The 23,187-nt window shown below is 36.2% G+C and overlaps 1 protein-coding gene across 3 annotated transcripts in view; it reads right to left on the bottom strand.

Moving 5' to 3' along the window:
- CPO (carboxypeptidase O) overlaps positions 1-23,187 on the bottom strand; it is a 50,200-nt gene that overhangs the window by 14,519 nt on the left and 12,494 nt on the right. The window contains exons 2-3 of one of the 3 annotated variants that reach the window (XM_047722975.1): positions 13,897-14,024; positions 71-170 (exon numbers count right to left, since the gene is read on the bottom strand). In XM_047722975.1, coding sequence (XP_047578931.1) covers positions 71-170; positions 13,897-13,964 — 168 coding nt within the window. In that variant the 5' untranslated portion in view covers positions 13,965-14,024. The remainder of the gene's footprint in view (positions 1-70; positions 171-13,896; positions 14,025-23,187) is intronic. The other 2 variants (XM_047722977.1, XM_047722976.1) reach the window with 2 other exon arrangements.

Genomic DNA, 23,187 nt, shown 5'->3' with positions numbered 1-23,187 from the left:
CAGTGAACCATCCTTTGCCCATCCTAAAGTAGGTTGTGGCCACCACCAAACTCCATGTGTTCTTGCTCACCTCTTCCATGGGGTGATATTTGGTATAGGAATAGGTGTCCAGATTCCTCCATGGGCTCACTGTCTCTTCCAAAACCCCTCGTCTGGTTTGTGCTAGGGATCTGCAGAAGAAAGTCAGACTCAAATCAGTGAAGAAACTAGAATACAATGAGGATTGGAAAGCTGATGAAAAGGTGGTAGAAAGCACTGTGAACAGGCTTTGGAGGAGAAAAGCCAGTGTTAAGAGTCTTCTTGCTGTGACTTACTGACTGTGAGAACTGGGGCAATAATTGTATCCCTCCAAATGGTAGTTACTTCATCAATAGAGTGAGGTGAGGACAGCCATTCCAATCTTGCAGGGAAGCTGGGTAATTCAGTAAGATGTGGTAGATAAACATACTTTTAAATTTGTAAGAGAAATAATAGCTAAGACTTAGTGAACTGAAATGTGTTACAAGACATTCACACAATTTAAATCTCATTTACTTCTCTTGAAAACTCTGAGGTAGGTACTCTTACTATCCCCATTACAGAGATGAAGAAATCAAGTCACAGGGAAAACGTTATTGGGATTGACAATAACTGACAATAATGGACAACCTGATTGAAGAGCCTGCAATATTTTTAAAATTATTTTCAAAAACATTATTGAAGTATGAATATATATAACATTGTATGTTAAACAATGTTATTTCAGTTACAGATATACAATACACATTCAACAATGCTATGCATTTTTTAGTGCTCATGATGACAAGTGTACTTTCAATTCCTTTTATCTATTTTACACATCTCCCCTTTCACCATTCAATTGGATCACTTTGTTCTTTGTAATTAAGTCTGTTTTTATGTTTGTCTCTTTTTTTCTTTGCTATTTGGTTTATTTCTTAAATTCTGCATGAGTGAAATCTCATGGTATTTATCTTTCTCTGTCTGATCTATTTCACTTTACATTATACCCTCTAAGTCCATTCATGTTGTTGCAAATTGCAAGATCCCATTCTTTATTGTGGCCGAGTAATATTCTATATGAATATATAGAGAGAAAATATATATAGAGAGAATATTCTTCTACTGTTACTATCCCACACCATGGTCAAACATTTGTTACATTCAGTGAGCTGACATTGACAGACACATCTTTATTTCCCAAGGTCCAAACTTTACATTAGGGCTCACTCTTGGTGTTGCACGTTCTATGGATTTAAACAAATGTATAATGATATTTACCCACCATTGTAATATCATAGAGCACAGTCTCACTGTCCTAAAAATCCTCTATGCTCTTCCTATTTATCCTTGCCCCAGCCCAATCACTGGCAACCAATGAAATTTTTTTTTCTCCATTGTTTTTGCCCTTTCCAGAATGTCATGTAACTGAAATCATACAGTATGTAGCCTTTCAGGCTGGCTTCTTTTCTTAGTAACATGCATTTAACTTCTCTCCATGTCTTTTCATGGCTTAATAGCTCATTTCTTTTTAGAGTTGTATATTTCATTATCTGGAAGTACCACAGTTTATTTATCCATTCATTCACTAAAGGGCATCTTTCTTAATTGCTTAATTGCCAATTATAAATAAAGATACTACAAACATCTGTGCGCAGGGCTTTGTGTGGGTATAAGTTGCCAGCCAGTTCATTTGGGTAAAGACCAAGAAACCTGACTACTGGATCATGTGGTAAAAGTATGTTTAGTTTTATAAGAAACTACCTTCCAAGAAACTGTCTTCCCAAGTGGCTGGAACATTCTGTATCCCCACCAGCAATGTATGAGAGCTCCTGTTGCTCCACTTCCTTACCAGAATTTGGTGTTGTCACTGTTTTGGATTGGGGCCATTTAATAGGGTATAGTGGTGTCTCATTGTTTTCACTTGCAGTTCCCTAATAACATATGATGTTGAACATCTTTTTGAGGCATACTTGCCATTGGCATATCTTTGTTGGTGTGGTGTTTTTCAGAGTTTGACTCAAGTTGTTTATTTTCTTATTATTGAATTTTAAGAGTTCTTTGTTTATTTGAAACAACAGTCCTTCATCAGATGCATCTTTTGCAAATATTTTCTCCCAGTTTTTGACTTGTCTTCTCATTCTCTTGATATCATCCTTTGCAGAGCAGAAGTTTTTAATTTTAATGAAATCCAAGCTATTAATTATTCCTTTCGTGGATTGCTTTTGTGGTGTTATATTTAAAAATCATTGCCATATCCAAGGTCATCTAAGTTTTCTCCTATATTATCATTTTATTTCATTTTATTTTCAGTGTTCCAAAATTCATTGTTTATGCACCCCACTCAGTTCTCCATGCAATATGTGGCCTCTTTAATACCCACACCACAAGGCTAACCCATCCCCCTACTCCCCTCCCCTCCAAAACTCTCAGTTTGTTTCTCAGAGTCCACAGTGTCTCGTGATTTGTCTCCCCCTCCAATTTCCCCAACTCACTTCTCCTCTCCAACTCCCAGTGTCCTCCATGTTATTCCTTATGTTCCACAAGTAAATGAAACTATATGATAATTGACTCTCTCTGTTTGACTTATCTCGCTCAGCATCATCTCTTCCAGTCCTGTCCATGTTGATACAAAAGTTGGGTATTCATGGAGGCATAGTACTCCATTGTACATATGGATCATATCTTCTTTATCCATTCATCTGTTGAAGGGCATCTTGGTTCTTTCCACAGTTTTGCAACTGCGGTCATTGCTGCTATGAACATTGGGGTACAGATGGCCCTTCTTTTCATTACATCTGTACCTTGGGGTAAATACCCAGTAGTGGAATTGTATGGTCATAGGGTAGCTCTATTTTTAGTATCCTAAGGAATCTCCACACTGTTTTCCAAAGTGGCTGCACCAACTTGCATTCCCACCAACAGTGTAAGAGGGTTCCCCTTTCTCCACATCATCTCCAACACATGTTGTTTCCTGTCTTGTTAATTTTGGCCACTCTAACTGGTGTAAGGTGGTATCTCAATGTGGTTTTGATTTGAATCTCCCTGATGGCTAATGATGATGAACATTTTTTCATGTGTCTGTTAGCCATTTGTATGTCCTTTTTGGAGAAGTGTCTGTTCATGTCTTCTGCCCATTTTTTGATGTGATTATCTGCTTTGTATGTGTTGAGTTTGAGGACTTCTTTATAGATCTTGGATATCAGCCCTTTGTCTGTAGTGTCATTTGTGAATATCTTCTCCCATTCTGTGGGTTGCCTCTTTGTTTTGTTGACTGTTTCCTTTGCTGTGCAGAAGTTTTTGACCTTGATGAAGTCCCAAAAGTTCATTTTTGCTTTTGTTTCCTTTGCCTTTGGGGACATTATCTTAAAAGAAGTTGCTGTGGCCGATGTCAAAGAGGTTATTGCTTATGTTCTCCTCTAGGATTTTGATAGATTCCTGCCTCACATTGAGGTCTTTTATCCATTTGGAGTTTATCTTTGTGTATGTTGTAAGAGAATGGTCAAGTTTCATTCTTCTATACATAGCTGTCTAATTTTCCCAGCACCATTTATTGAAGACACTGTCTTTTTTTCCACTATATATTTTTTCCTGCTTTGTCAAAGATTATTTGACCATAGAGTTGAGGGTCCATATCTGGGCTCTCTACTCTGTTCCACTAGTCTATGTGTCTGTTTTTGTGCCAGTACCATGCTGTCTTGGTGATCACAGCTTTGGACCTGACAGATTCCCTGGAAAATTCTACCAAACACTCAAAAAAGAAATAGTACCTATTCTCCTGAAGCAGTTTCAAAAAATAGAAACAGAAGGAAAACTTCCAGACTCTCTTTATGAAGCCAGAATTACCCTGATCCCCAAACCAGGCAAAGACCCCACCAAAAAAGAGAATTTCAGACCAATATCCTTGATGAATATGAATGCTAAGATTCTCAACAAGATCCTAGCTAATAGGGTCCAACAGTATATTAAAAAGATTATCCACCATGACCAGGTGGGATTTAACCATGGTATGCAAGAGAGGTTCAACATTCGCAAATCAATCAATGTGATAGAACAAATCAATAAGAGAAGAGAGAAGAAACACATGGTCCTCTCAATTGATGCAGAAAAAGCATTTGACAAGATACAGCATCCATTCCTGATTAAAACTCTTCAAAGTATAGCTATAGAGGGAATATTCCTCAACTTCATAAAATCTATGAAAAATCCACAGTGAATATCATCCTCAATGGGGAAAAGCTGACCGCCTTCCCTTTGAGATCAGGGACACGAAAGGATGTCCACTCTCACCACTGGTATTCAACATAGTACTAGAAGTCCTAGCAACAGCAATCAGACAACAAAAGAAATAAAATATATTCAAATTAGCAACAAAGAAGTCAAACTCACTCTCTTCACAGATGACATGATACTTTACATGGAAAACCCAAAAGACTCCACCCCCAAACTACTAGAACCCATACAGCAATTCAGTAATATGACAGGACACAAAATCAATGTACAGATATCAGTTGCTTTCTTGTACACTAACAATGAAAATATAGAAAGGGAAATTAGAGAATCGATTCCATTTACTAAAACACCAAGAACCATAAGATACCTTGGAATAAACCTAACCAAAGAGGTAAAGTATCTGTACTCAAGGAACTACAGAACACTCATGAAAGAAAATGAAGAAGATACAAAAAGATGGAAGAGCATTCCATGCTGACGGATCAGAAGAATAAACATTGTTAAAATGTCTATACTGCCTAGAGCAATCTATACTTTCAATGCCATTCTGATCAAAATTCCACTGGCACTTTTCAAAGAGCTGGAACAAACAATCTTAAAATTTGTATGGAACCAGAAGAGACCCCAAATTGGTAAGGAAATGTTGAAAAAGAAAAACGAGGGGCGCCTGGGTGGCTCAGTGGGTTAAAGCCTCTGCCTTCGGCTCCGGTCATGATCCCACGGTCCTGGGATCAAGCCCCACATTGGGCTCTCTGCTCATCAGGGAACCTGCTTCCCTTCCTCTCTCTCTGCCCGCCTCTCTGCCTACTTGTGATCTCTGTCGGTCAAATAAATAAATAAAATCTTGGGGAAAAAAAAGAAAAAGAAAAACAAAACTGGGCCATCACATTGCTTGGTTTTCTATATTATCTTCTAGGAGTCTTTTAGTTTTACATTTTACATTTAGGTCTACAATCCAATTTGAGTTAATTTCTATGAAGGGTATAAGGTCTGTGTCTAGATTCACTTTTTTTTTTTTTTTTTTGTCATGTGGATGTCCAGTTGTTCCTGTATCACTTGTTAAAAAGACTATTTTGCTCTATTGTGTTCTTTGTTCTTTTGTCAAAATCAATTAATTATATTCATGTGGGTCTATTTCTGGGCGTTCTAGTCTGTTCCATTGATCTATTTCTCTCTTCTTTCATCAATACCACATTGTCTTGATTACTGTAGCTTTATAATAAGTCTTGAAGTCAGGTAGTGTCAGTCCTACAACTTTGTTCTTCGATATTATGTTGGCTATTCTGAGTCATTTACCTTTCCATATATACTTCAGAACCAGCTTGTCAATATCCACAAAATAACTTGCTAGGATTCTGATTGGGATTGCACTGAATCTATAGATTAAGTTGGGAAGAACTGACCTTTTGACAATATTGAGTCTTCCTATCTATTTATATGGAACATCTCTCCATTTGTTTAGTTCTTTGATGGCTTTCATTAGAGTTTTATAGCTTTTCTCATATAGATCTTGTACATATTTTCTTAGGTTTATACCCAAGTATTTTATTTGGGGGGAGGGGGTTGATAATATAAATGTAATATGTTTTTAGTTTAAAATTTCTCTTGCTCATTGCTTGTATATAGAAAAGCAATTGACTTTTGTACATTAACCTTGTATCCTACAGCCTTGCTATAATTACTTATTAATTCCAGGAGTTTTATTGTCATTCTTTCAGATTTTCTACATAGAGGGTCATGTCATCAGTGAACATAGACAGTTTTATTTCTTCCTTTCCAATATGTATACCTACTATCTCCATTACTTGTCTGATGGTATTAGGTTAAACCTCCCATGCAATGTTCAAAAGCAGTTTGAAGAGTGGACATCCTTCCCTTGTTTCATGTCTTAGCAGAAAACTTTCTAATTTTTCACTATTAAGCTGCTTTTTCTGATGTTGGGGAAGTTCCCTTCTATACCTAATATACTGAGTTTTTATCACAAATGGATGTTGGTATTTGTCAAATGCTTTTGCTGTATTTATTGACTCTGTATCATGTGATTTTTTAATTTTTCCCCTATTGATGTGGTGGATTACATGAGTTGATTATCAATATGAAACCAGCTTTGCACATCTGGGATAAATTTCATTGGTGGTTGTGCTGTATAATTATTTTTATGTATTGTCAGATTCAATTTGCTAATATTGTGTTGTGGGTTTTTATATCTATGTTCATATGAGATATATTGGTCTGTAATTTTGTTTTGTTTTTTCATATTTTTTTCTGATTTTGGTATTAGGATAATGGTAACCTCATAGAATAAGTCAGGAAATATTCCTTCTGTTTCCATCTTCTGATAGAGATTATAGAGAATTAGTGTTTTCTTCTTTAAGTGTTTGATAGAATTCATCAAAGACCCCATCTGGGCCTGATGCTTTCTTTTTTGGAAAGTTATTAATTATTAATTCAGTTTCTTTAATATATATAGGTCTATTCAGATTGTCTACTTATTGTTTATCTTTTGACAGTTTATTTTATTTATTTATCTATTTATTTATTTAGAGTGGAGGGAAGGGGTAGAGGGAGAGGGAGAGAGAAACCTAAGCAGACTCTGCACTGAGTGTGGAGATCTCACAACCCTGAGATAGACCTGAGCCCAAACCAAGAGTTGGACATTCAACTGACTATGTCACCCAGGTGCCCCGACAAACAGTTTAAAAAAAAAACTATTCAGTTCCTCTCCTCTATAGCAGATATTGTGCCAGTACTTAAGAGAACACTTTAGTGCACGTTATATAATTTATTCTCATTACAACGTGTGAAGTGTCATCATCCATATTTTATAAATAAGAAAACTGAGGCCAAGAGCAATTTAAGTAACTTGCAAATAGTCACAGAGTCAGTAAGTCACACAGCGAGTACCCTCTCTGTAAGCCGCACGAATGTTTGATGAATGTTTTAGTCTCCTAGCTAAAAGCCTTTATTTAGGCAAGAAACAGGATTATATTCTCATTATGAACACATACTAGCTGATAATTCATTTACCCAACAAATATGTGTGGAGTGATTACCATGTTAATAGCAGTAGGAGCTGAGCCTTTGAGAAGCTGGAGCGTGAACTTCTGGATAGTGATCTCGCATTGCAAGGATATATGTCAGAGATTGAATTAGTTAATGTTTCAATGACTTCTGTGTGTGTGTGTGTGTGTGTGTGTGTGTGTGAGTGTGTGTATATTTACTTTTTTAAAATTTTTATTTTTTTAATTTCTTTTCAGTGTTCCAGAATTCATTGTTTATGTACCACACCCAGTGTTCCATGCAATACATGCTCTCCTTAGTACACACCACCAGGCTCACCCAACCTCCCACCCCCCACCCCTCCAAAACCTTCAGATTGTTCTCAGTGTCCACAGTCTCTCATGGTTCATCTCCCCCTCCAATTTCCCCAACTCCCTTCAATGACTTTTATCTATTTTCTCATTTTTCTCCCTGAACATTTGTGGTATTATATCTGCTCTTTCCCTAAAACTTCATTTCCTTATCTGTAAAATGGGAATAACAATACCTTCCCAAAAGTTTCTTATAAAGATTAATAAATAAATTTGATAAATTTAATAAATAAATTTAATAAATTAAATGTAATCCATGTTATAGTGAGCAAAACTCTGACACCTAGTTAATGCTTAATAAGTGTTAAGACACATAAGTAGTTCAAAACAAAGCAAAGCAAAATGCTATTTAGGTGCAATAGTTTTAAAAATGAAAATTGTATGGAGAATAATTTATCCGCCTACCTGGTATTGTCTTTAAACAATACCAAACCATAAAATATTTTGATAGAATTAATTAAAACTCAAGTTCCATTCATAGTTACATAACTCCAGTAACTGGATTGACTAAATTTTAATTTTTTAATCTGGTTCATTTAGCACCATATACCACAATTACCCACTGTGATAGAATCAATTTCCCAACACAATTCTATGACTTTAAACTTGGAACTATATTTATTATTTTTAATTGTTACTAATATATATAAGAATAGATAATATTAATAAGAATTGTTATTCTCAATGAGTTCTTTACCCTCAAAACTGTAAATGTTTTATTACACTGTTGAATGGATTTTACCTTATTTACCTTGTTCAAATGAAAATCTCATGAGATAAGATTGCCTAAATAATCAGTTAAAATAATGAAAATGAATTTTAGAAGGAGATTAAAAGAAGCAAATGTAATTAAAATTATAATAGTTGAGGAGCAATATACTTCTCCATGTTATTCAGGGATTTGTTTCTAATACTTATCATTCATTTGATTTTTTTGTTAAATCAGCAAGAGTGCTTCATTCAGAGTGAGCAATTCTAATGTAAAATACATATACTGGTAGACGCAATACTTTGAAGTTGACTGACAAAACACATTTTCATTTATAAAGAAAATATGTACAACCATTGGTGTGTTTCAATTAATAAAAATTCAATCTACACATAAATTTTCAAAAGCACAGTTAATGTCTTTATCAAATGATCAGAAAATATATGTATTTTATGATACCAGTTAACCTTTATTGAGCACTATTTACTAGGCATTGATAAAAACATTTATATTATCATCTTATTTAACCCATTCATCAACCCAAGAGGTTGGTAGTCTTGGTACTGTATAAGAAATCAGTAATAGATAATAGCAGTAGAAAAGTAGATTTCTTTCTTACAGACCTTAATATCCACTTAATGGACTAGAAACAAATACATGAAAAGCAAAATAATTCAGCCATTAAATAATAAAGCATGAAGTCTGATAAGAAAATTGCCTGACTGCCTACTAATTAAATGGTACACTAAGTATATTGACGACAAGGGATGGAGAATTCCTAACTCAAGCATAGTCAGTGATAACAACCAGTGTTGTCCTGGTAATTATGCATGCCAGCACTGTTCAAAGAACTTGATATATATACACTTACTTAACCCTGACAAAAAACCTTATGGTAAATTATCCCAGGTTGTTGATTTGTTCTGAAGATTTTGTTACATAGGCTAAATTACACTTTATTATACCCTAGAGAATCAGCATAAAATATTTATTAGCTCATTTAAAAAACTGTCTGGTTTTGATTCAGACTATGAAGAAAGCAAAATAAGTATCAGCATTATAAAGAAACTAGAAAACAATTTCAGTACTTTTTCAGAAAGGAGAGAGGACAGGGTGCCTGGGTGGCTCAGTGGGTTAAGCCTCTGCCTTCAGCTCAGGTCATGATCCCAGTGACCTGCTCAGCAGGGAGCCCGCTTCCCCCCCCTTCTCTCTGCCTGCCTCTCTGCCTACTTGTGATCTCTCTCTCTCTCTCTCTGTCAAATAATAAATAAAATCTTAAAAAAGAAAGAAAGAAAGAATGAATGAAAAAAAAAAAGGAGAGAGGAGAAGAAATGAAATAACTGAGAAGGATATCTTTTCAGCCCTCACTTCATCCGTCCTCGCCCTGGCTATCCTGCCCGTCCAGTCCGGTCCAGAAATAAGATTATCAGAGAGGTTTTCACAACACTTTTGGGACAGAGATGGTGACTTTCAGAGTGACCCTGTTCCATCCTTCATACGGTTCAGCAAATGTTTGGGTCTTTATTTATCATAGTTATCATAGTTTTTTACTCAATGGAGAAAGTGAGTACACACAAAGCCGGGCTGGTCCCAGTGAATTCCTGTTTCAGTAGGGTTGGTATTCCCTGGCAATTCCATAATATAGAATGGAAGAAATTAAAGGTAACTGGATACCATCAAGAACCAACATTTGGTTTTCCCCCAGCTAATGTCTGCCAAATGTGTGAGTACCTTGTTGCCTAGGCCCAGTTAGCACTGAAAGACCAGGACAATGTAATATGCCAAAAAAAGGAAAAAGAACAAGAAGAAGGGGGGCGGGGCAAGGAAGAGGAGGAGAGGGAGAAGAGGGAGAAGAACTGTATGGTATCTGACTGAAAACTTCTGTTCTTAAGAAAGTTTATCATTTTTACATGAGATTAAACACGATACTTAAACCTCAGAAACCCAAATACTTAGTTCAAGCAATGTTGAAACCATATACTTAGAAAAGGCAATTCCTTGTTTCTAGGCAATTTCTTGGGTAATGCATAATGCATGTAGAGAGGGAGGAAAAGCTGGCTAATCCCCCAAATTATCACCAGTCCCATCTCACCAAACGAAAAGATTATTGTACTTTGTGTATTCTTTTTGAATAGGAATTCATAAAATGTTTAACAAAGAAAGTGATCCTTTGGGGTACATTATTAATAAATATTGTAGATCTAAGATTGTCTAGTGGAATTTTGATTGGAATGTATAAAAAGGCAAGAATCTAATGAATACTGAGGCAAATTTTGTATTTTCAATACTTCGTAAGGATACAGTTATATGAATATTTCATGACAGTAATGTATTTTCAAACTTTTTTTTCCTTCTTACAAAATTAGCATACACTTATTGTGGAAAATTTAGAAAGTACAGAGAGGAGAAAAACAGAAAAGAGAAGAAGGAAAAATCTTCAATAATCCCACTTCCCTGAGTCCCCTGTTGATATTCTGGCATATTTCTCATCAATCTTTTATCTGTGCATATTTTTTTCTTGAACACGGTGCAGATTATATCTATATATAGTTTTGTATTCTACTCCTTTGTTTTGCATGATATCCTACCAGAAGCATTTCCTCTAACCAATGAAAACTTTTTATGAACATTATCTTCAATGACTGCATAATATTTGACAGTAGGTATATATTACATAACATCATTTATTTAAATATTTTCATATATACTGGCTCTTAAATCTATTTTCCCTTCTGGATTTTTGCTCTTGTAAATAATTCTGGAGTTAACGACTTTTTGCATAAATCTTTGTGCTCATTTCTGGTTATTTCCTTGAGCTACATTCCAGGAAGAAGAAATAGTAGGTCAAAGATATGAGTATTTTCAAGGCATTTGGTTCATTTGCTAAATCCCAAATGATTCTGCAGATTTACACTTTTATTGGGAGTGTGCAGTATATAGAAGAGTCCACCTCTCTAAATGCTCAAAATAAAGATTACAAAGCTTGCAATCTTTGTTAATTATAGATTTTCTAGACTATTATTACACCATAGGTAATGAATAGAGTATCAAAAATGGCAGGTAAACTATGTTTTGCATTGGTAAGAGCCATACAAGAGTGGACATTATTTTCTATTAGTAAATAATAATGGTGATACAAACAGCTACTAAGGACCAGGACTAGAAGATTTAAGATGTTGTCCTCAAGTACAGTCAGAAGCTGCACTTGAGTTATCCAATGGAAGTCCTCTTAAGTCCCCCTGCCTATGCCACATCACTTCCATAATTTAACCTGGGTTTGAAAAACATTTGTTCAAATTTTCGTTAAAGCATATTCACAAAATGAAGAATGAAGGGTGCCTCAGTGGCTCAGTCATTAAGTGTCTGACTTTGGCTCAGATGGTGATCCCAGAGTTCAGGGATGGAGCCCCGCATCAGGCTCCCTGCACTTGCTTCTCCCTCTGCCTGTGCCACCTTGCTTGTGCTCGCTCGCTCTCTGACAAATAAATTTTTAAAAAATCCTTAAGAAAAAGGGAAAAATCACCCAACCAAAGATAACAATGACCACTTTGGTACATATTTTTTCTTTTATTATTCTAAGTATTTTATTACATTTTTTACTCTGTGTCTTGCTTTTAGCATAAAACATGTCTTTTCTCACGCTATTAATTTTTTTGTAATCCTTATTCTAATAGATAAATAATATTCCATTGTCATATATCACATATCAACATTTACATAACCTAATGTGGGACATTTAAGTTATTTCCAAGTATTATAATATTTATGTTATAAATAAAGCTACATCTCAGTGTATAAAACTCTTCCCATACTTTATTTTCTCAAAATAAGTTTCCAGAGGCAGGGATCAATATGTAAGTTTCATTTAAACAATGTGTAAGTTTTAAGACTTTTGATATTTCTAAGCAAGGTGATTCTTTTTCCCAAGCAAAGCTCTGTAATATATGTAAGTATATTATCTCTAATTTATGAATGAAGAATCTCAGAAAAATAAATTCAGTATCTATAAGAAACTAAGTAAACTGATGGAAAACATGAGATGGCAATGTCCAAACAGGATTTTGTGCCATGGAGATTGTGGGATCTCTCTATATATCTGAAATCACACTGACTATCAAACTAAAAGACAAGCTGAGATTGCAACTTTCATCCAGGTCAAAAATCAGAGTGAATTTCCCTGTTGTGGGAAAGTGAGTTAGTTGCAAGTTCTTTTAATAATGAAGCAAAAGAAAAAAATACTATCTGTAACCATGCACACTTGATGAGATACACCAAATGAGCAGGATGGACCATGTGTAAACAAAGGAAAAACATACACTTTATATGAAAATTATGCCACACACACACACACACACACACACACAGAACTTAATGTATATTAAATATTTAGAGAAGTAATAATTCATTATGAATAAGAAACAACACAAACATAAGCAAATAATAAGAATGGACAATTTATAAACTGATAAAATGAGTAATGATCAAGACAAACACTTAAACTTTTTAGAAATCAACAAAATGCAAAGTAAACCAACTGGATATTTTCACATGTAAACATACAATTTTTCTAGAGGGTAATTTGGCAATGCATAGCAAGATTCTCACATTTTTCTCAGCTTCTGACCCAGGAATTCTACTTCCTGTAACTTATATTAAGAAAAAAAATCAAAGATTTGCAAAATTTTCATGTGGCTGTATGCTTACCATGGCATTTTTGTAAAAATAATATGGAGGACATTGGGAGTTGGAGGGAGAAGTGAGATGGGGGAAATCAGAAGGGGAGACAACCATGAGAGACTATGGCTCTGAGAAACAAACTGAGGGCTTCAGAGGGGAGGGGCATGGAAGGATGGGTGAGCCTGATGGTGGGAATTATGGAGGGTACGTACTGCATGGAGCACTGGGTGTGGTGCATAAACAATGAATTTTGGAAAACTAAAACTAAAATAAAATGGAAAAAAAAATGACAAAGTAGAATCAACTGTAGGGTAGCAATGATGGAATGTAGCAATGATGGAATATTATTTGTGGTTGCAGTATGTATTATTAATGTCATAGGAAAATTTCTATAACACAATTTAACTGAAAATTTCTGGCACTAGTTCTGAATACATAATTATCTATCTACCCAAAAATATTAAGAGTAACTATATCTTGGTGAAATTTTAAACACTCTAAACATTTTTTTAAAAAATTGGAATAATATGATTTATCAGTTGTGAAACTATAAATGAAGAATTCTCATTATTTTTCATTAATTATTATAATGAATATAATAATGAAAATATAATGAATATAATAAATAATTATATTTCATTAATTTTCATTATAATTTCCTTTTTTCAATCATAAAACATGACATATCTATTGGTATTTATCATATTTTGTGCTGGAAAATATTAGATATTTATTCATTTATTCAAAGACTTAAAGTAATGCTGAATGATAAAACTTTTTTATTCTCATCTCATGGTGGTGTGTATGGGTAGGAAGAGGGGAGAATCCAGCTACATGATCTTGAAAAAAGCTTTCCATTTAGACAATCTAAGTCAAGATAATCAGCCCCTCTTCCCACTTCACACTCACCCATCATATCCCAGCCCCTCAGGAGCCAGGATCCCCAAGAGGTAAAGGGTCCCAAGCAGAGGCTTCATTCTTCTGCAAAGAACTAGAAAATCCTGGACTTCTCCTGTAGGTCAATGGATCAAACATCTCTGAGAATGCATAAAGACAGAGGCTCTTACAACCAAGATAAGGTAAGACAGTTAATGAATGTCTCAGCAGAATTCTAAGTGAGCAGTTGTTTTATTAAATCTATCATGTCATCAAATAGCTTTTTTCTTATATAGTGGAAAATACTACCATTCAATTTTTCATTTCTCCTTGAAAACCAAATTTATACAAGCTCTGGACTCCAGATCCAGATACAAGCTCTAGATCCAGAAAGAAGTTTCTTCCTTTCTTCCTTCCTTCCACAGGCTTCTGGGCCTAATGGGTTGTATGTTTTCCACCCTGGGTTTGGTAGGTGTGGTTATTATTTGGATTTCCACTTCTCTCTTAAAGCTGTATTTTGGATCATATACCTTCTCCTGTTCTGAGAGATCACAGCGCCAGCTTCTTAAACAAATCTTGGTCTCTCCAAATCTGAACAGTGAAAACATTTTAAATCCTTTCTCAAGTGGATTTTCTCACACAGCCCTCTCACAAATATGTCAGATGCCCCACCGTGTTTTCAGACAAACCCAGATATGCCTGAATCTCAAACATGACCACTAAAAAGTAAAAGCTCAAATTAAGATCATTGTTAAAAGTCTAACTGAGCAAGGCAAGATTTAGTGCAGAGAAGTAGAGGATTTAAATGGAGTCCTTGGCATTTGGAGGCCCAGTCTGAATCCTTTGATCTATATTCATTCCTTCTTTCATTTATTCATTCACTCATTCATTCTACAAAATGTACAATGTTACAAAAATGTAACGAGTACCCACTTTATGCCAGGTATTAGTACTAAGATGAAAACAGACAAAGATGAAAGAGACAGACCATCTCTCTGCTTTATGGAACTCAGAATTGAGAATAATTAACAAGTGTACAAACAAATAATACAATTTCAAGTAAAGGAAATCAAATTAAGGAGATAGGGGGTGATCATAGGCCAAGACTATACTGAGATGGAGAAGACTGTCCTGATTTATTTAAGATGATTTTTGAGGTAAGTTCTAAATGATGTGGTTCATGAAAAAGCTTGTAGGAAAAGTGTGCTAGGTAAAGGGAGCAGCATATGTAGGGGTCCCAGAGAAGACATGAACTTGGTCCCAGTAAGGTCTAATAAGAAATTGGAAGAAAGCCAAGGTTTGAGTAAAGTAGTGTTGAGAGAGTGATGGAAGTTGAAGTAAAGGAGATAGGTAAGAGGGCAGATCTTATGGAGACCATAGGCCATAGTAAGGACTTAGAATATTATTCTAAGAAATCACTGAAAAGGTTTTGGTTTTGTATTTTAAATAATTTGTCTGGCTGCTGCATAGAGTGTAGGCAAGAGACAGACAGCATAGAAACAGAAAAGCCAGCTGGAAAGATACCATATCATTCCAAGGGAGAGATGATGGGGCCTCAGGTCAGTCAGTCATAGTGATACAGTACAATATGGTCACACTGGGAGTTTACTTTAGAAGCAAATTTGCTTATGGAATAATTGTGAAGTGTGAAGGAATTAGAAAACTCAAGAATAATTCCTAGACTTCAAGGTCACAAAATGGAGTGAATAGTGGTTAGTTTTTATGAGATGAGGAAAATTGAGAGAGGACAAGATTTGAAGAGAAAAAAACTTAAGAATTGTATTTGCCTTTGATAAATTTGACATGCTTATCAGATATCCAGGGGATTTTCAAGTGGGTAGCAACTATGGCAGGCTGGAGCTGAGGGAAGCTGGAGTGAGGTGCACAAATTTGTGATTCCAGCTTGTAAAAGATGGTGTTTGAAGCAGCATGAGGAGTTCATGTAGGGTGTGAATACAGAGTGAGAAGGCAAAAACAAAGACTGAGCCTTGGGCTGGTCTAACATTTAGAGGTCTTGGTAGAAGAGAGGAATCCAGCAACGGAAATTGAGAAAGAACAGCCAGCGAAGTAGGTGGAAAACTGCGAGACTGTTGTGTCCTAGAAGCCAAGTGAGAAAAGCATTTTAAGAAAGTGGGAGTTACCAGCTGGGCCAAATGTTGTTCAGAAGTGGAGTCAGATGAGGACTGAGAACTAGCAATCTTATACAGCAGAATAGAGGTTCCCAGAGACCTTGAAAAGAGCAATTTCAGTCAACATGTGGTAGAAACAAAAGCCTGACTGGAGTTGGTTAAAGAAGGAAAGCCAAGTGAGAAAGTGGAGGCAGTGAGTATAGAAAACTCCGTTAGCATAGAACATGGCTCTCACCATAACAGCAACTTCATCATTATGATCTTCTGTCATCCCTTTAGGATATTGTTGATTCAGAAATCTTGAATTTGAGTTTTGTTGATGTTCAGAATAAGAGGTAAAATGCAACCCCATGACATTCTTTCCCTCACTCATGTGCAGGTCAAAGCAGTCACCTCATCCTAACTCTGAAGCAAAGGTTTTAATGGGGCTGTGAGTTCCACAGAGGGAGAATGGAATGAAGGAGCTGACAGTGGGTGTTTGTTTGTTTGTTTGTTTGTTTGTTTCCATTCTCCTACTCTTTGAAATTGGACCAAGATGGACTCAGGGCAGAAAGATGCATGGTAATCCAAATAAAAGGCAAGATTAGAATAGTCTTCCCCCTCTGACAAATATATAATTCCATGCTGATATTCTGAAGCAAAAGAACATAAATAAGAATAAGAAATGCACCAAAATGCACAAACAATGCAAACAAATTATTAGTAGAAACCTGCAAAAAATTTCTTAATGTTGTGAGAATATTTGGCATTGCTACACAGGGTTTTCCTAAAGTCACTGATAATTAGATTTTCCTCAATCCCCATGTCCAATTGCACTGCAATATATGTTTTCCTACCAACTCACTGGCCAAAGATCATCTTTCTGCAACTTTATGTAATGAAAGCTGTAAGCTAGAGCACCAAAGGCCGATGAGCTGGCACCACGGACTCCTCACTAACAAGGATGAATTATTAACACATCTTTCCTTATTGTTGTGTTTTATAGCTTTCTAGTTAGTCATCTCAAACAATTTATTCACAATAATAGTGTTTTTTATTATAGCTGTTTTATAGTTCCTATAACAGTAAAATTTATCCTCAACACTATTATTATAATATTCAACTATTAATGGAATTCTTGTTTTTATTTGATTGTGTTTTAAAGCCATAGCAATAAAATTTACTCCCAAAAATATTACTGCAAGCTTCATGTCCTTTAAAGTATTTGATAGCATGCCTACAAACACATGTAGTTCTTTAAGTCCACAGGAGAGAAGACCTGCCAAAACATAGACATTTTTCTAAGAAAGATGTGGGAATTGGTTGCTATTCTATCTTTGATAGAATGAGTAATAAAATAGAAGAAATGGAAGAACCTTTGAGACTACTGATTTAGAGGAAGGTTACACTCTAATTGGCAGTAATGTTTGTTTAAAAAATCAACTTCATATTTCTTCCATGCCAAACTCTGGACATTTCCACCATCTTCATCCTCCAAAATAAATGTGCTCTCAAAATGAAACCCCTGATTTCTCATGGCTGGTTGCCATTTGAGTTGGAAAGAAGCTCTACAAAATATTACTAACAAAGGCCAGGGTTAGGGACCTAAAAATTGAAATGTACACAGCCAAGCCAGCTCACCATTTCTACTGTTCCTAATTTTTTCTCACTTACCCTGAACCCATGGTCACTACAATGAAACTCCTCACTTGACATGTACCTTTTATGCCTGGCGATATGACTTTTATGACTGAGTCAAAGGGCAAGAACATAAATTATAGGCCACCCAGTGGAACAAAATATCAGTCGGACTCAAGAAAGAGGTGTGTCTGTTGGGCAAACATCCATGTGTGTTTAAGGGATTGGTCTCAGAAGGATAAAAGTTTGATTTATGGTCACAAGCAGATGCAGGCAGATTAGGTGGAGACACAAGCCAATTGTCACTCAGAGATTATGGCCTTAGTATCAGAAAAGGCAAAATCTAGATTTGGTTTCTATGGCAGCACCAAGGATACACTCTTGTTCTGACAGAAGCTTGAGAGATTGCTGCTATCTTCTAAGACAACAAAGGAGTGGATGAGTGGATGGGTGAAAGGGTGAATATATGGATGCGTGCACACATGAGTGGATGGATGGAAACATGAATTTAAATGCATATTATTGACAGATGGCATAAGTCCATTGGCTAGACCTAGTCTCTCACCTATGCAACAAGGCTCTGAGTTTTCTGTGACCATCTGCTTCCTTTCACCTAGCTGAGGTAGCTATGTTTGCACCTTGTTGAAATCTACTTTCAAGAGAAAAACTGCTGCCAGTCTCTGGCTGTGAGTACTTTTAGAATCTGACTCAGCATTCAAGCTGAGACTAAATGCTATTTAAGAGACATCCCCTAGCCAATGACTGAGCACAGAAGTGGTGCAAAGACTCATCACGGTACCCATGCAACACTCCTCTAGAAGCAATCTTCTTGGAGTGGCACCACACTCAGAGGCTCTCCGTACCCAATCCTCCTTTCTTCCCTTTCACTTTTTACAGGTGTCAGATCTGCATCATTCTCTGAAGGCTCTCCTTGCCTTCTCTTTTTTCCTCTTCCTTTTATTTTTCAAGGATTACTCCCTGTAAATCTCTTCCACTTCTAAGTTCATCTTGGCAGCTGCTTCTCAGATGATCCAGCCAACACATCAATCAGACTCCAGGACAAATGAAAATAAATGAATATGATAGTCCTTGAGTCATAGGGATCTTTCTGGATTGGGTGGATAATTAGATACAGAAACCAAACTGCTGTTCAGAAGAATAGGGGCAATCCTACACAACCAGTCCTTAGCAGGCTCCCAAAAGAAAGCCAGGAAACTACAGAAAATCACATGCTAGCTATTTATCATACCATACAATTAGCACATACTATTTAGCACACCACACTAGTTGGCCTGGAAAAAAAAAAAAGTATTTTCTATCTCACTGCTTGCTTGCTCTGTCTAATGTGTTTGCAGTACTATATGGCAGGGTCCTTCCTCAACCTTTTTGTGGAGATGATAAACTTTGCTCTTTCCCTAATGCTGAAGTATCTTCTATTTAGATCATTATGGGAAGGAAGAGGAAAATGGAAGAAATATATGCTCTCAAATGCCAACAGTGGAGATGGTAGAGCAAGGAGACAGAAGATATCCCAGAGAAGAGCCTGGATTTTGTCCAGAAACCCCAGATACCTGCCTGGGTAAGGGATGGACATAGAACCAAGGTATGGTAAGGACAATTATCTTGGGAATTAGATCTTTGGATACTTCTCCATCTCTTTCCCAATTGGATAGTATCGCATTCAGCATTAACTATCAACTAATTTAAAAAACAAAGATAAAAACACTTTTGATTCATCACCCTGGATCATCATTCTGGAAATCTTGGTAAGGAGGATTATCATTTTGCAATCTGCTTCCATTGATTTCTCAGGTATAAAGAAAAGGCAAAAGATATGGAAACAACATGAGTACCCATCAACAGATGAATGGATAAAGAAGATGTGGTGTGTGTGTGTGTGTGTGTGTGTGTGTGTGTGTGTGTATACCACATATATAAATATACATATATGTAGGTATAAAAGATATATATATATATATATATATATATATATATATATATATCCCATAGTATTATTCAGCTATGAGAAAGAAGGAAGTTCTGCCACTTGTGGCAACATGGATGGACCATTCATTTCATAAGTGAAATAAGTCAGAAAAAAGTAAATACTATAAGATATCACTTATATATGAAATATAAACAAAAGCCAAACTCATAGAAACAGAGAGAAGGATGGTTACCAGAGGAAGGGAGGTGGGAGAAATGGGGAGATGTTGGTCAAAAGGTACAAATTTCAGTCAGAAGATGAATAAATTCTGGGGTTCTCACATACAGCATGGTCATTACAGTTAATAATACTCTATTATATACTTGAAAGTTGCTAAGAGAGTAAACTTACATGCTCTCATCACCAAAAAAAAGGTAATTATGTGACATAATGAAAATGTTAGCTAATGTTATGGTGATCATCAGTTTGCAATATGGAAGTATATCAGGTCAACATGTTGTACATCTTAAACTTAAATAATGTTATATGTCCATCTTATCTCAATAAAACTATAAATATAACTGCATATATATTGAAATATACCTATATAGATATATGTAAAAGAAAGGCAACACAATTAGAACAGACTTTCTTCTCTTCTCTGGTTTTTCCCAAGGTTCATTGTCTTACACCTTTTCATTTCTATTGACTGTATTTAGCAAAATCATTATTAAAGATTATTACATTCATTGTCCGAATCTCAGTGCAATACTTGCTGGGCCATGTACAGAACACTGGGTTAAAAATCAGAAGCCTTGGGTTCTAATTTTTGTTCCCTCATTTGTCAGCCATGTGACTGGGGGCAAATCTCACCTATCTTCCTTCACAAGCAGTTATAACCATCTGCCCTCCTACTCAGAGCTGTGGAACATATTAAATGAAATAATGTATGTGAAAACTCTGTGCAGATTGTAGAAACTATCAAAAATATATTGTGTAATTATCATTGACACTAATAACAAGGATCTATAACCAGATTACAGTTCTGCACAAGAGTCTTCCAGTACTAGAACCATACTATATAGAAGAGAAAAACCAAACTGCCAAACAGTAAAATGTAGAATGTTTTCTCCTTTATCATGAAATTTCTTGACACAAAGTTCTCTAGAGAATTTTTCTAAAGGTGGAGCAAAGCATGGAGGGGCGTCTCTGCTTTACATACTTCAGAAAAACAGATTTTTGAAAATGAGCATCTGTTGAAAATGAGCTGTATCTTAGCTACCAAAATCAATTTACACAATCTATATAATCCTAGCTTGCTGTTTATGACCTAAGAACATATCCCAGCATAGTTGACTTTCAATATAAAATATCCCTAATTCAATATAATTCCTATATTCATATTCCCATAAATTTCACTATAGGTCTAAAATAAAAAGATAGAAGTGAGACTCCTACTGGATTTCATATGAGATTCAGTTTATACAGAAAAGTAGTTACTAAAATTACAATGGGGTTTAATCAACCCAAATACATTAAAAAAGTTCAGCTCCCCACTTGTATACTAGGAGCACCAAATTTCACAAGACTCGTACTTGTTATTTCCAGCAAAGGGGGGTTGCATATCCCTTACCCTAACTTTCCCATGTCCTGTTTGTTTCTATTAGCATTTCCTTAACCCCCAGAAAGATGCCATGTTGTTCTGATGGGAAGTCTTTTAAAAGTTAAAGCAAATTACAGAGTTATCACTAAAGTTTATAGAGTGATTACTACATCCCAGATACTGTGCTTTAATGCATAAACAACCTTCATGTAGTAGTGATGTGGGAAACAGAGGCAAAAGGAAAAATTGCATTTCCTTACTGCTTAAGCCCATCCACAAGTCCTTGAAACAGTTAGAGTGACCTTCCTCTAGGAACTCAGTTGCCTCAGTGTTGACACTGTTACAGGCAAAAGGTAATCTGAGCATAACATTACCCCATTCCCTAGGATCCTGTGAGTCTACTTTATACATATAAAAATTCCTTTGGAAAATTCTTTATCTCTATCTCTCCCACCAAGATATATGGCCCACTGATAAACATTTAGAGTCTCATGACTGAGTTTTTACTAAACAGTTATAAATGACCTTTTCCTAACAACAGCTAGCCCCTTCAGCGACCTGGAAATCTTTCTAGATTCCCTGTAGGCTTGTGCTGTCCCTAACCCCTCCCAACTTGAAAGTATATAATCAGACACTTATCACAACCCCAGTGCAGCTTTTTTCTGCTCGTGGGTCCTGTTCCTATGCTTTAATAAAACCACTTTTTGGACCGGAGATGTCCTTCTTAATCATTTGCCCTGAACCCCAAAATCTACATCAGTAGGATAAACCATTGACCCCAAATACAGAAAAGGAAACTGAGTCAATCTGCATTGACCATGTTATCTAAAACCTACAATTAAAAAGCAGAATGTGGGGGCACTTGGGTGGCTTAGTCGGTTGAGCGTCAGACTCTTGGTTTCAGCTCAAGTCATGATCTCAGAGTCATGAGATTGAGCCCTGCATGCGGTACCAAGCTCAGTGGGCAGTCTGCTTGAAGACTATCTATCTCTGCCCCTTCCCCCACCTGTACACTTGTGCACTCTCTCTCTAAAATAAATATATATATCTTTAAAAAAAGAATCAGAATGCACACTGGGGACCAGCATCACCAGCATCATCAGAAAGGCAGAATCGCCATCCCAGACTCTCCATTTTAGTAAGACTTCCCAAATGAGTCACGTTTTGTTCCCTTTGCATTCATTTGTTTATTGTGGGACCTATTTGCTTCTGTTAACATTTCCTTAATACCCTAGAGGAATGTTATGTCACTACTGCTATTGCTTTTCTCTCCACCTGGAGTGTTCTCCACAAACCAACCACTAGTAATCAAGACTTCCCTCATTCTCTTCGCAGCCCCTTGAGGCAAATCACCAAGTCTCTCTGAGCCTTCGTTCCCCCTCTAGAAAACCAGGATGAAAATACCTCTCTTGAGGGGTTACTAGAACAGTTAAAATTAAATCAAAGGACCATTGTAAATTGCATAGCACAGTAGTTCATTAACTTGGTTTCATTTTAGAATCACCTGGAGGATTTTCCCTGGCACTTCCCTTCCCAGAGCAATTACATTCGGATTTCCGATCATGGGGCCCGGGGAAGCAGCATTTTTACATTCCCACGGGTGATTCTAATGGGTAGTCAGGCTTGAGAATCTCTGGCACCAATTGCCTTGTACATAGTAGATGCCAAATAAAATTTAGCCTTGATTATTTTTTGTTTTTTGAAAGACAGATAGAAAGTGGGAACAGGTGAGGAAGAGCAGAGGGAGAGAGAGAATCAAACCAGGCACAGATCCTGACACAGGGCTCCATCTCATGGCCCCAATCACAACCTGAGCCAAAATCAAGAGTGGGATGCTGAACTGACTGAGCCATCTTGGCATTTTTTATAGCCGGGCCCTTGCCAAAGAGCAAATCTCTCTGAACTGATCATGCTTGATTTCCTCCCTATCTTATCATAGGAGGTTCTAGCTTCTATCTCTTCTGGGCTTTCTGAAGTCCTAGCCCTGAAGTCATACCTTTTCTCTGAAATCTTTTTTTGGTGAGCTCAAGACCTAATCACCCTCTTTT

Source organism: Lutra lutra, chromosome 3 (genome assembly GCF_902655055.1).
Source record: "Lutra lutra chromosome 3, mLutLut1.2, whole genome shotgun sequence".
NCBI classification, from domain to species: Eukaryota; Metazoa; Chordata; class Mammalia; order Carnivora; family Mustelidae; genus Lutra; species Lutra lutra.
Note: the sequence above shows the minus strand (reverse complement) of the source record. Positions and strands in the feature narration are given on the sequence as shown.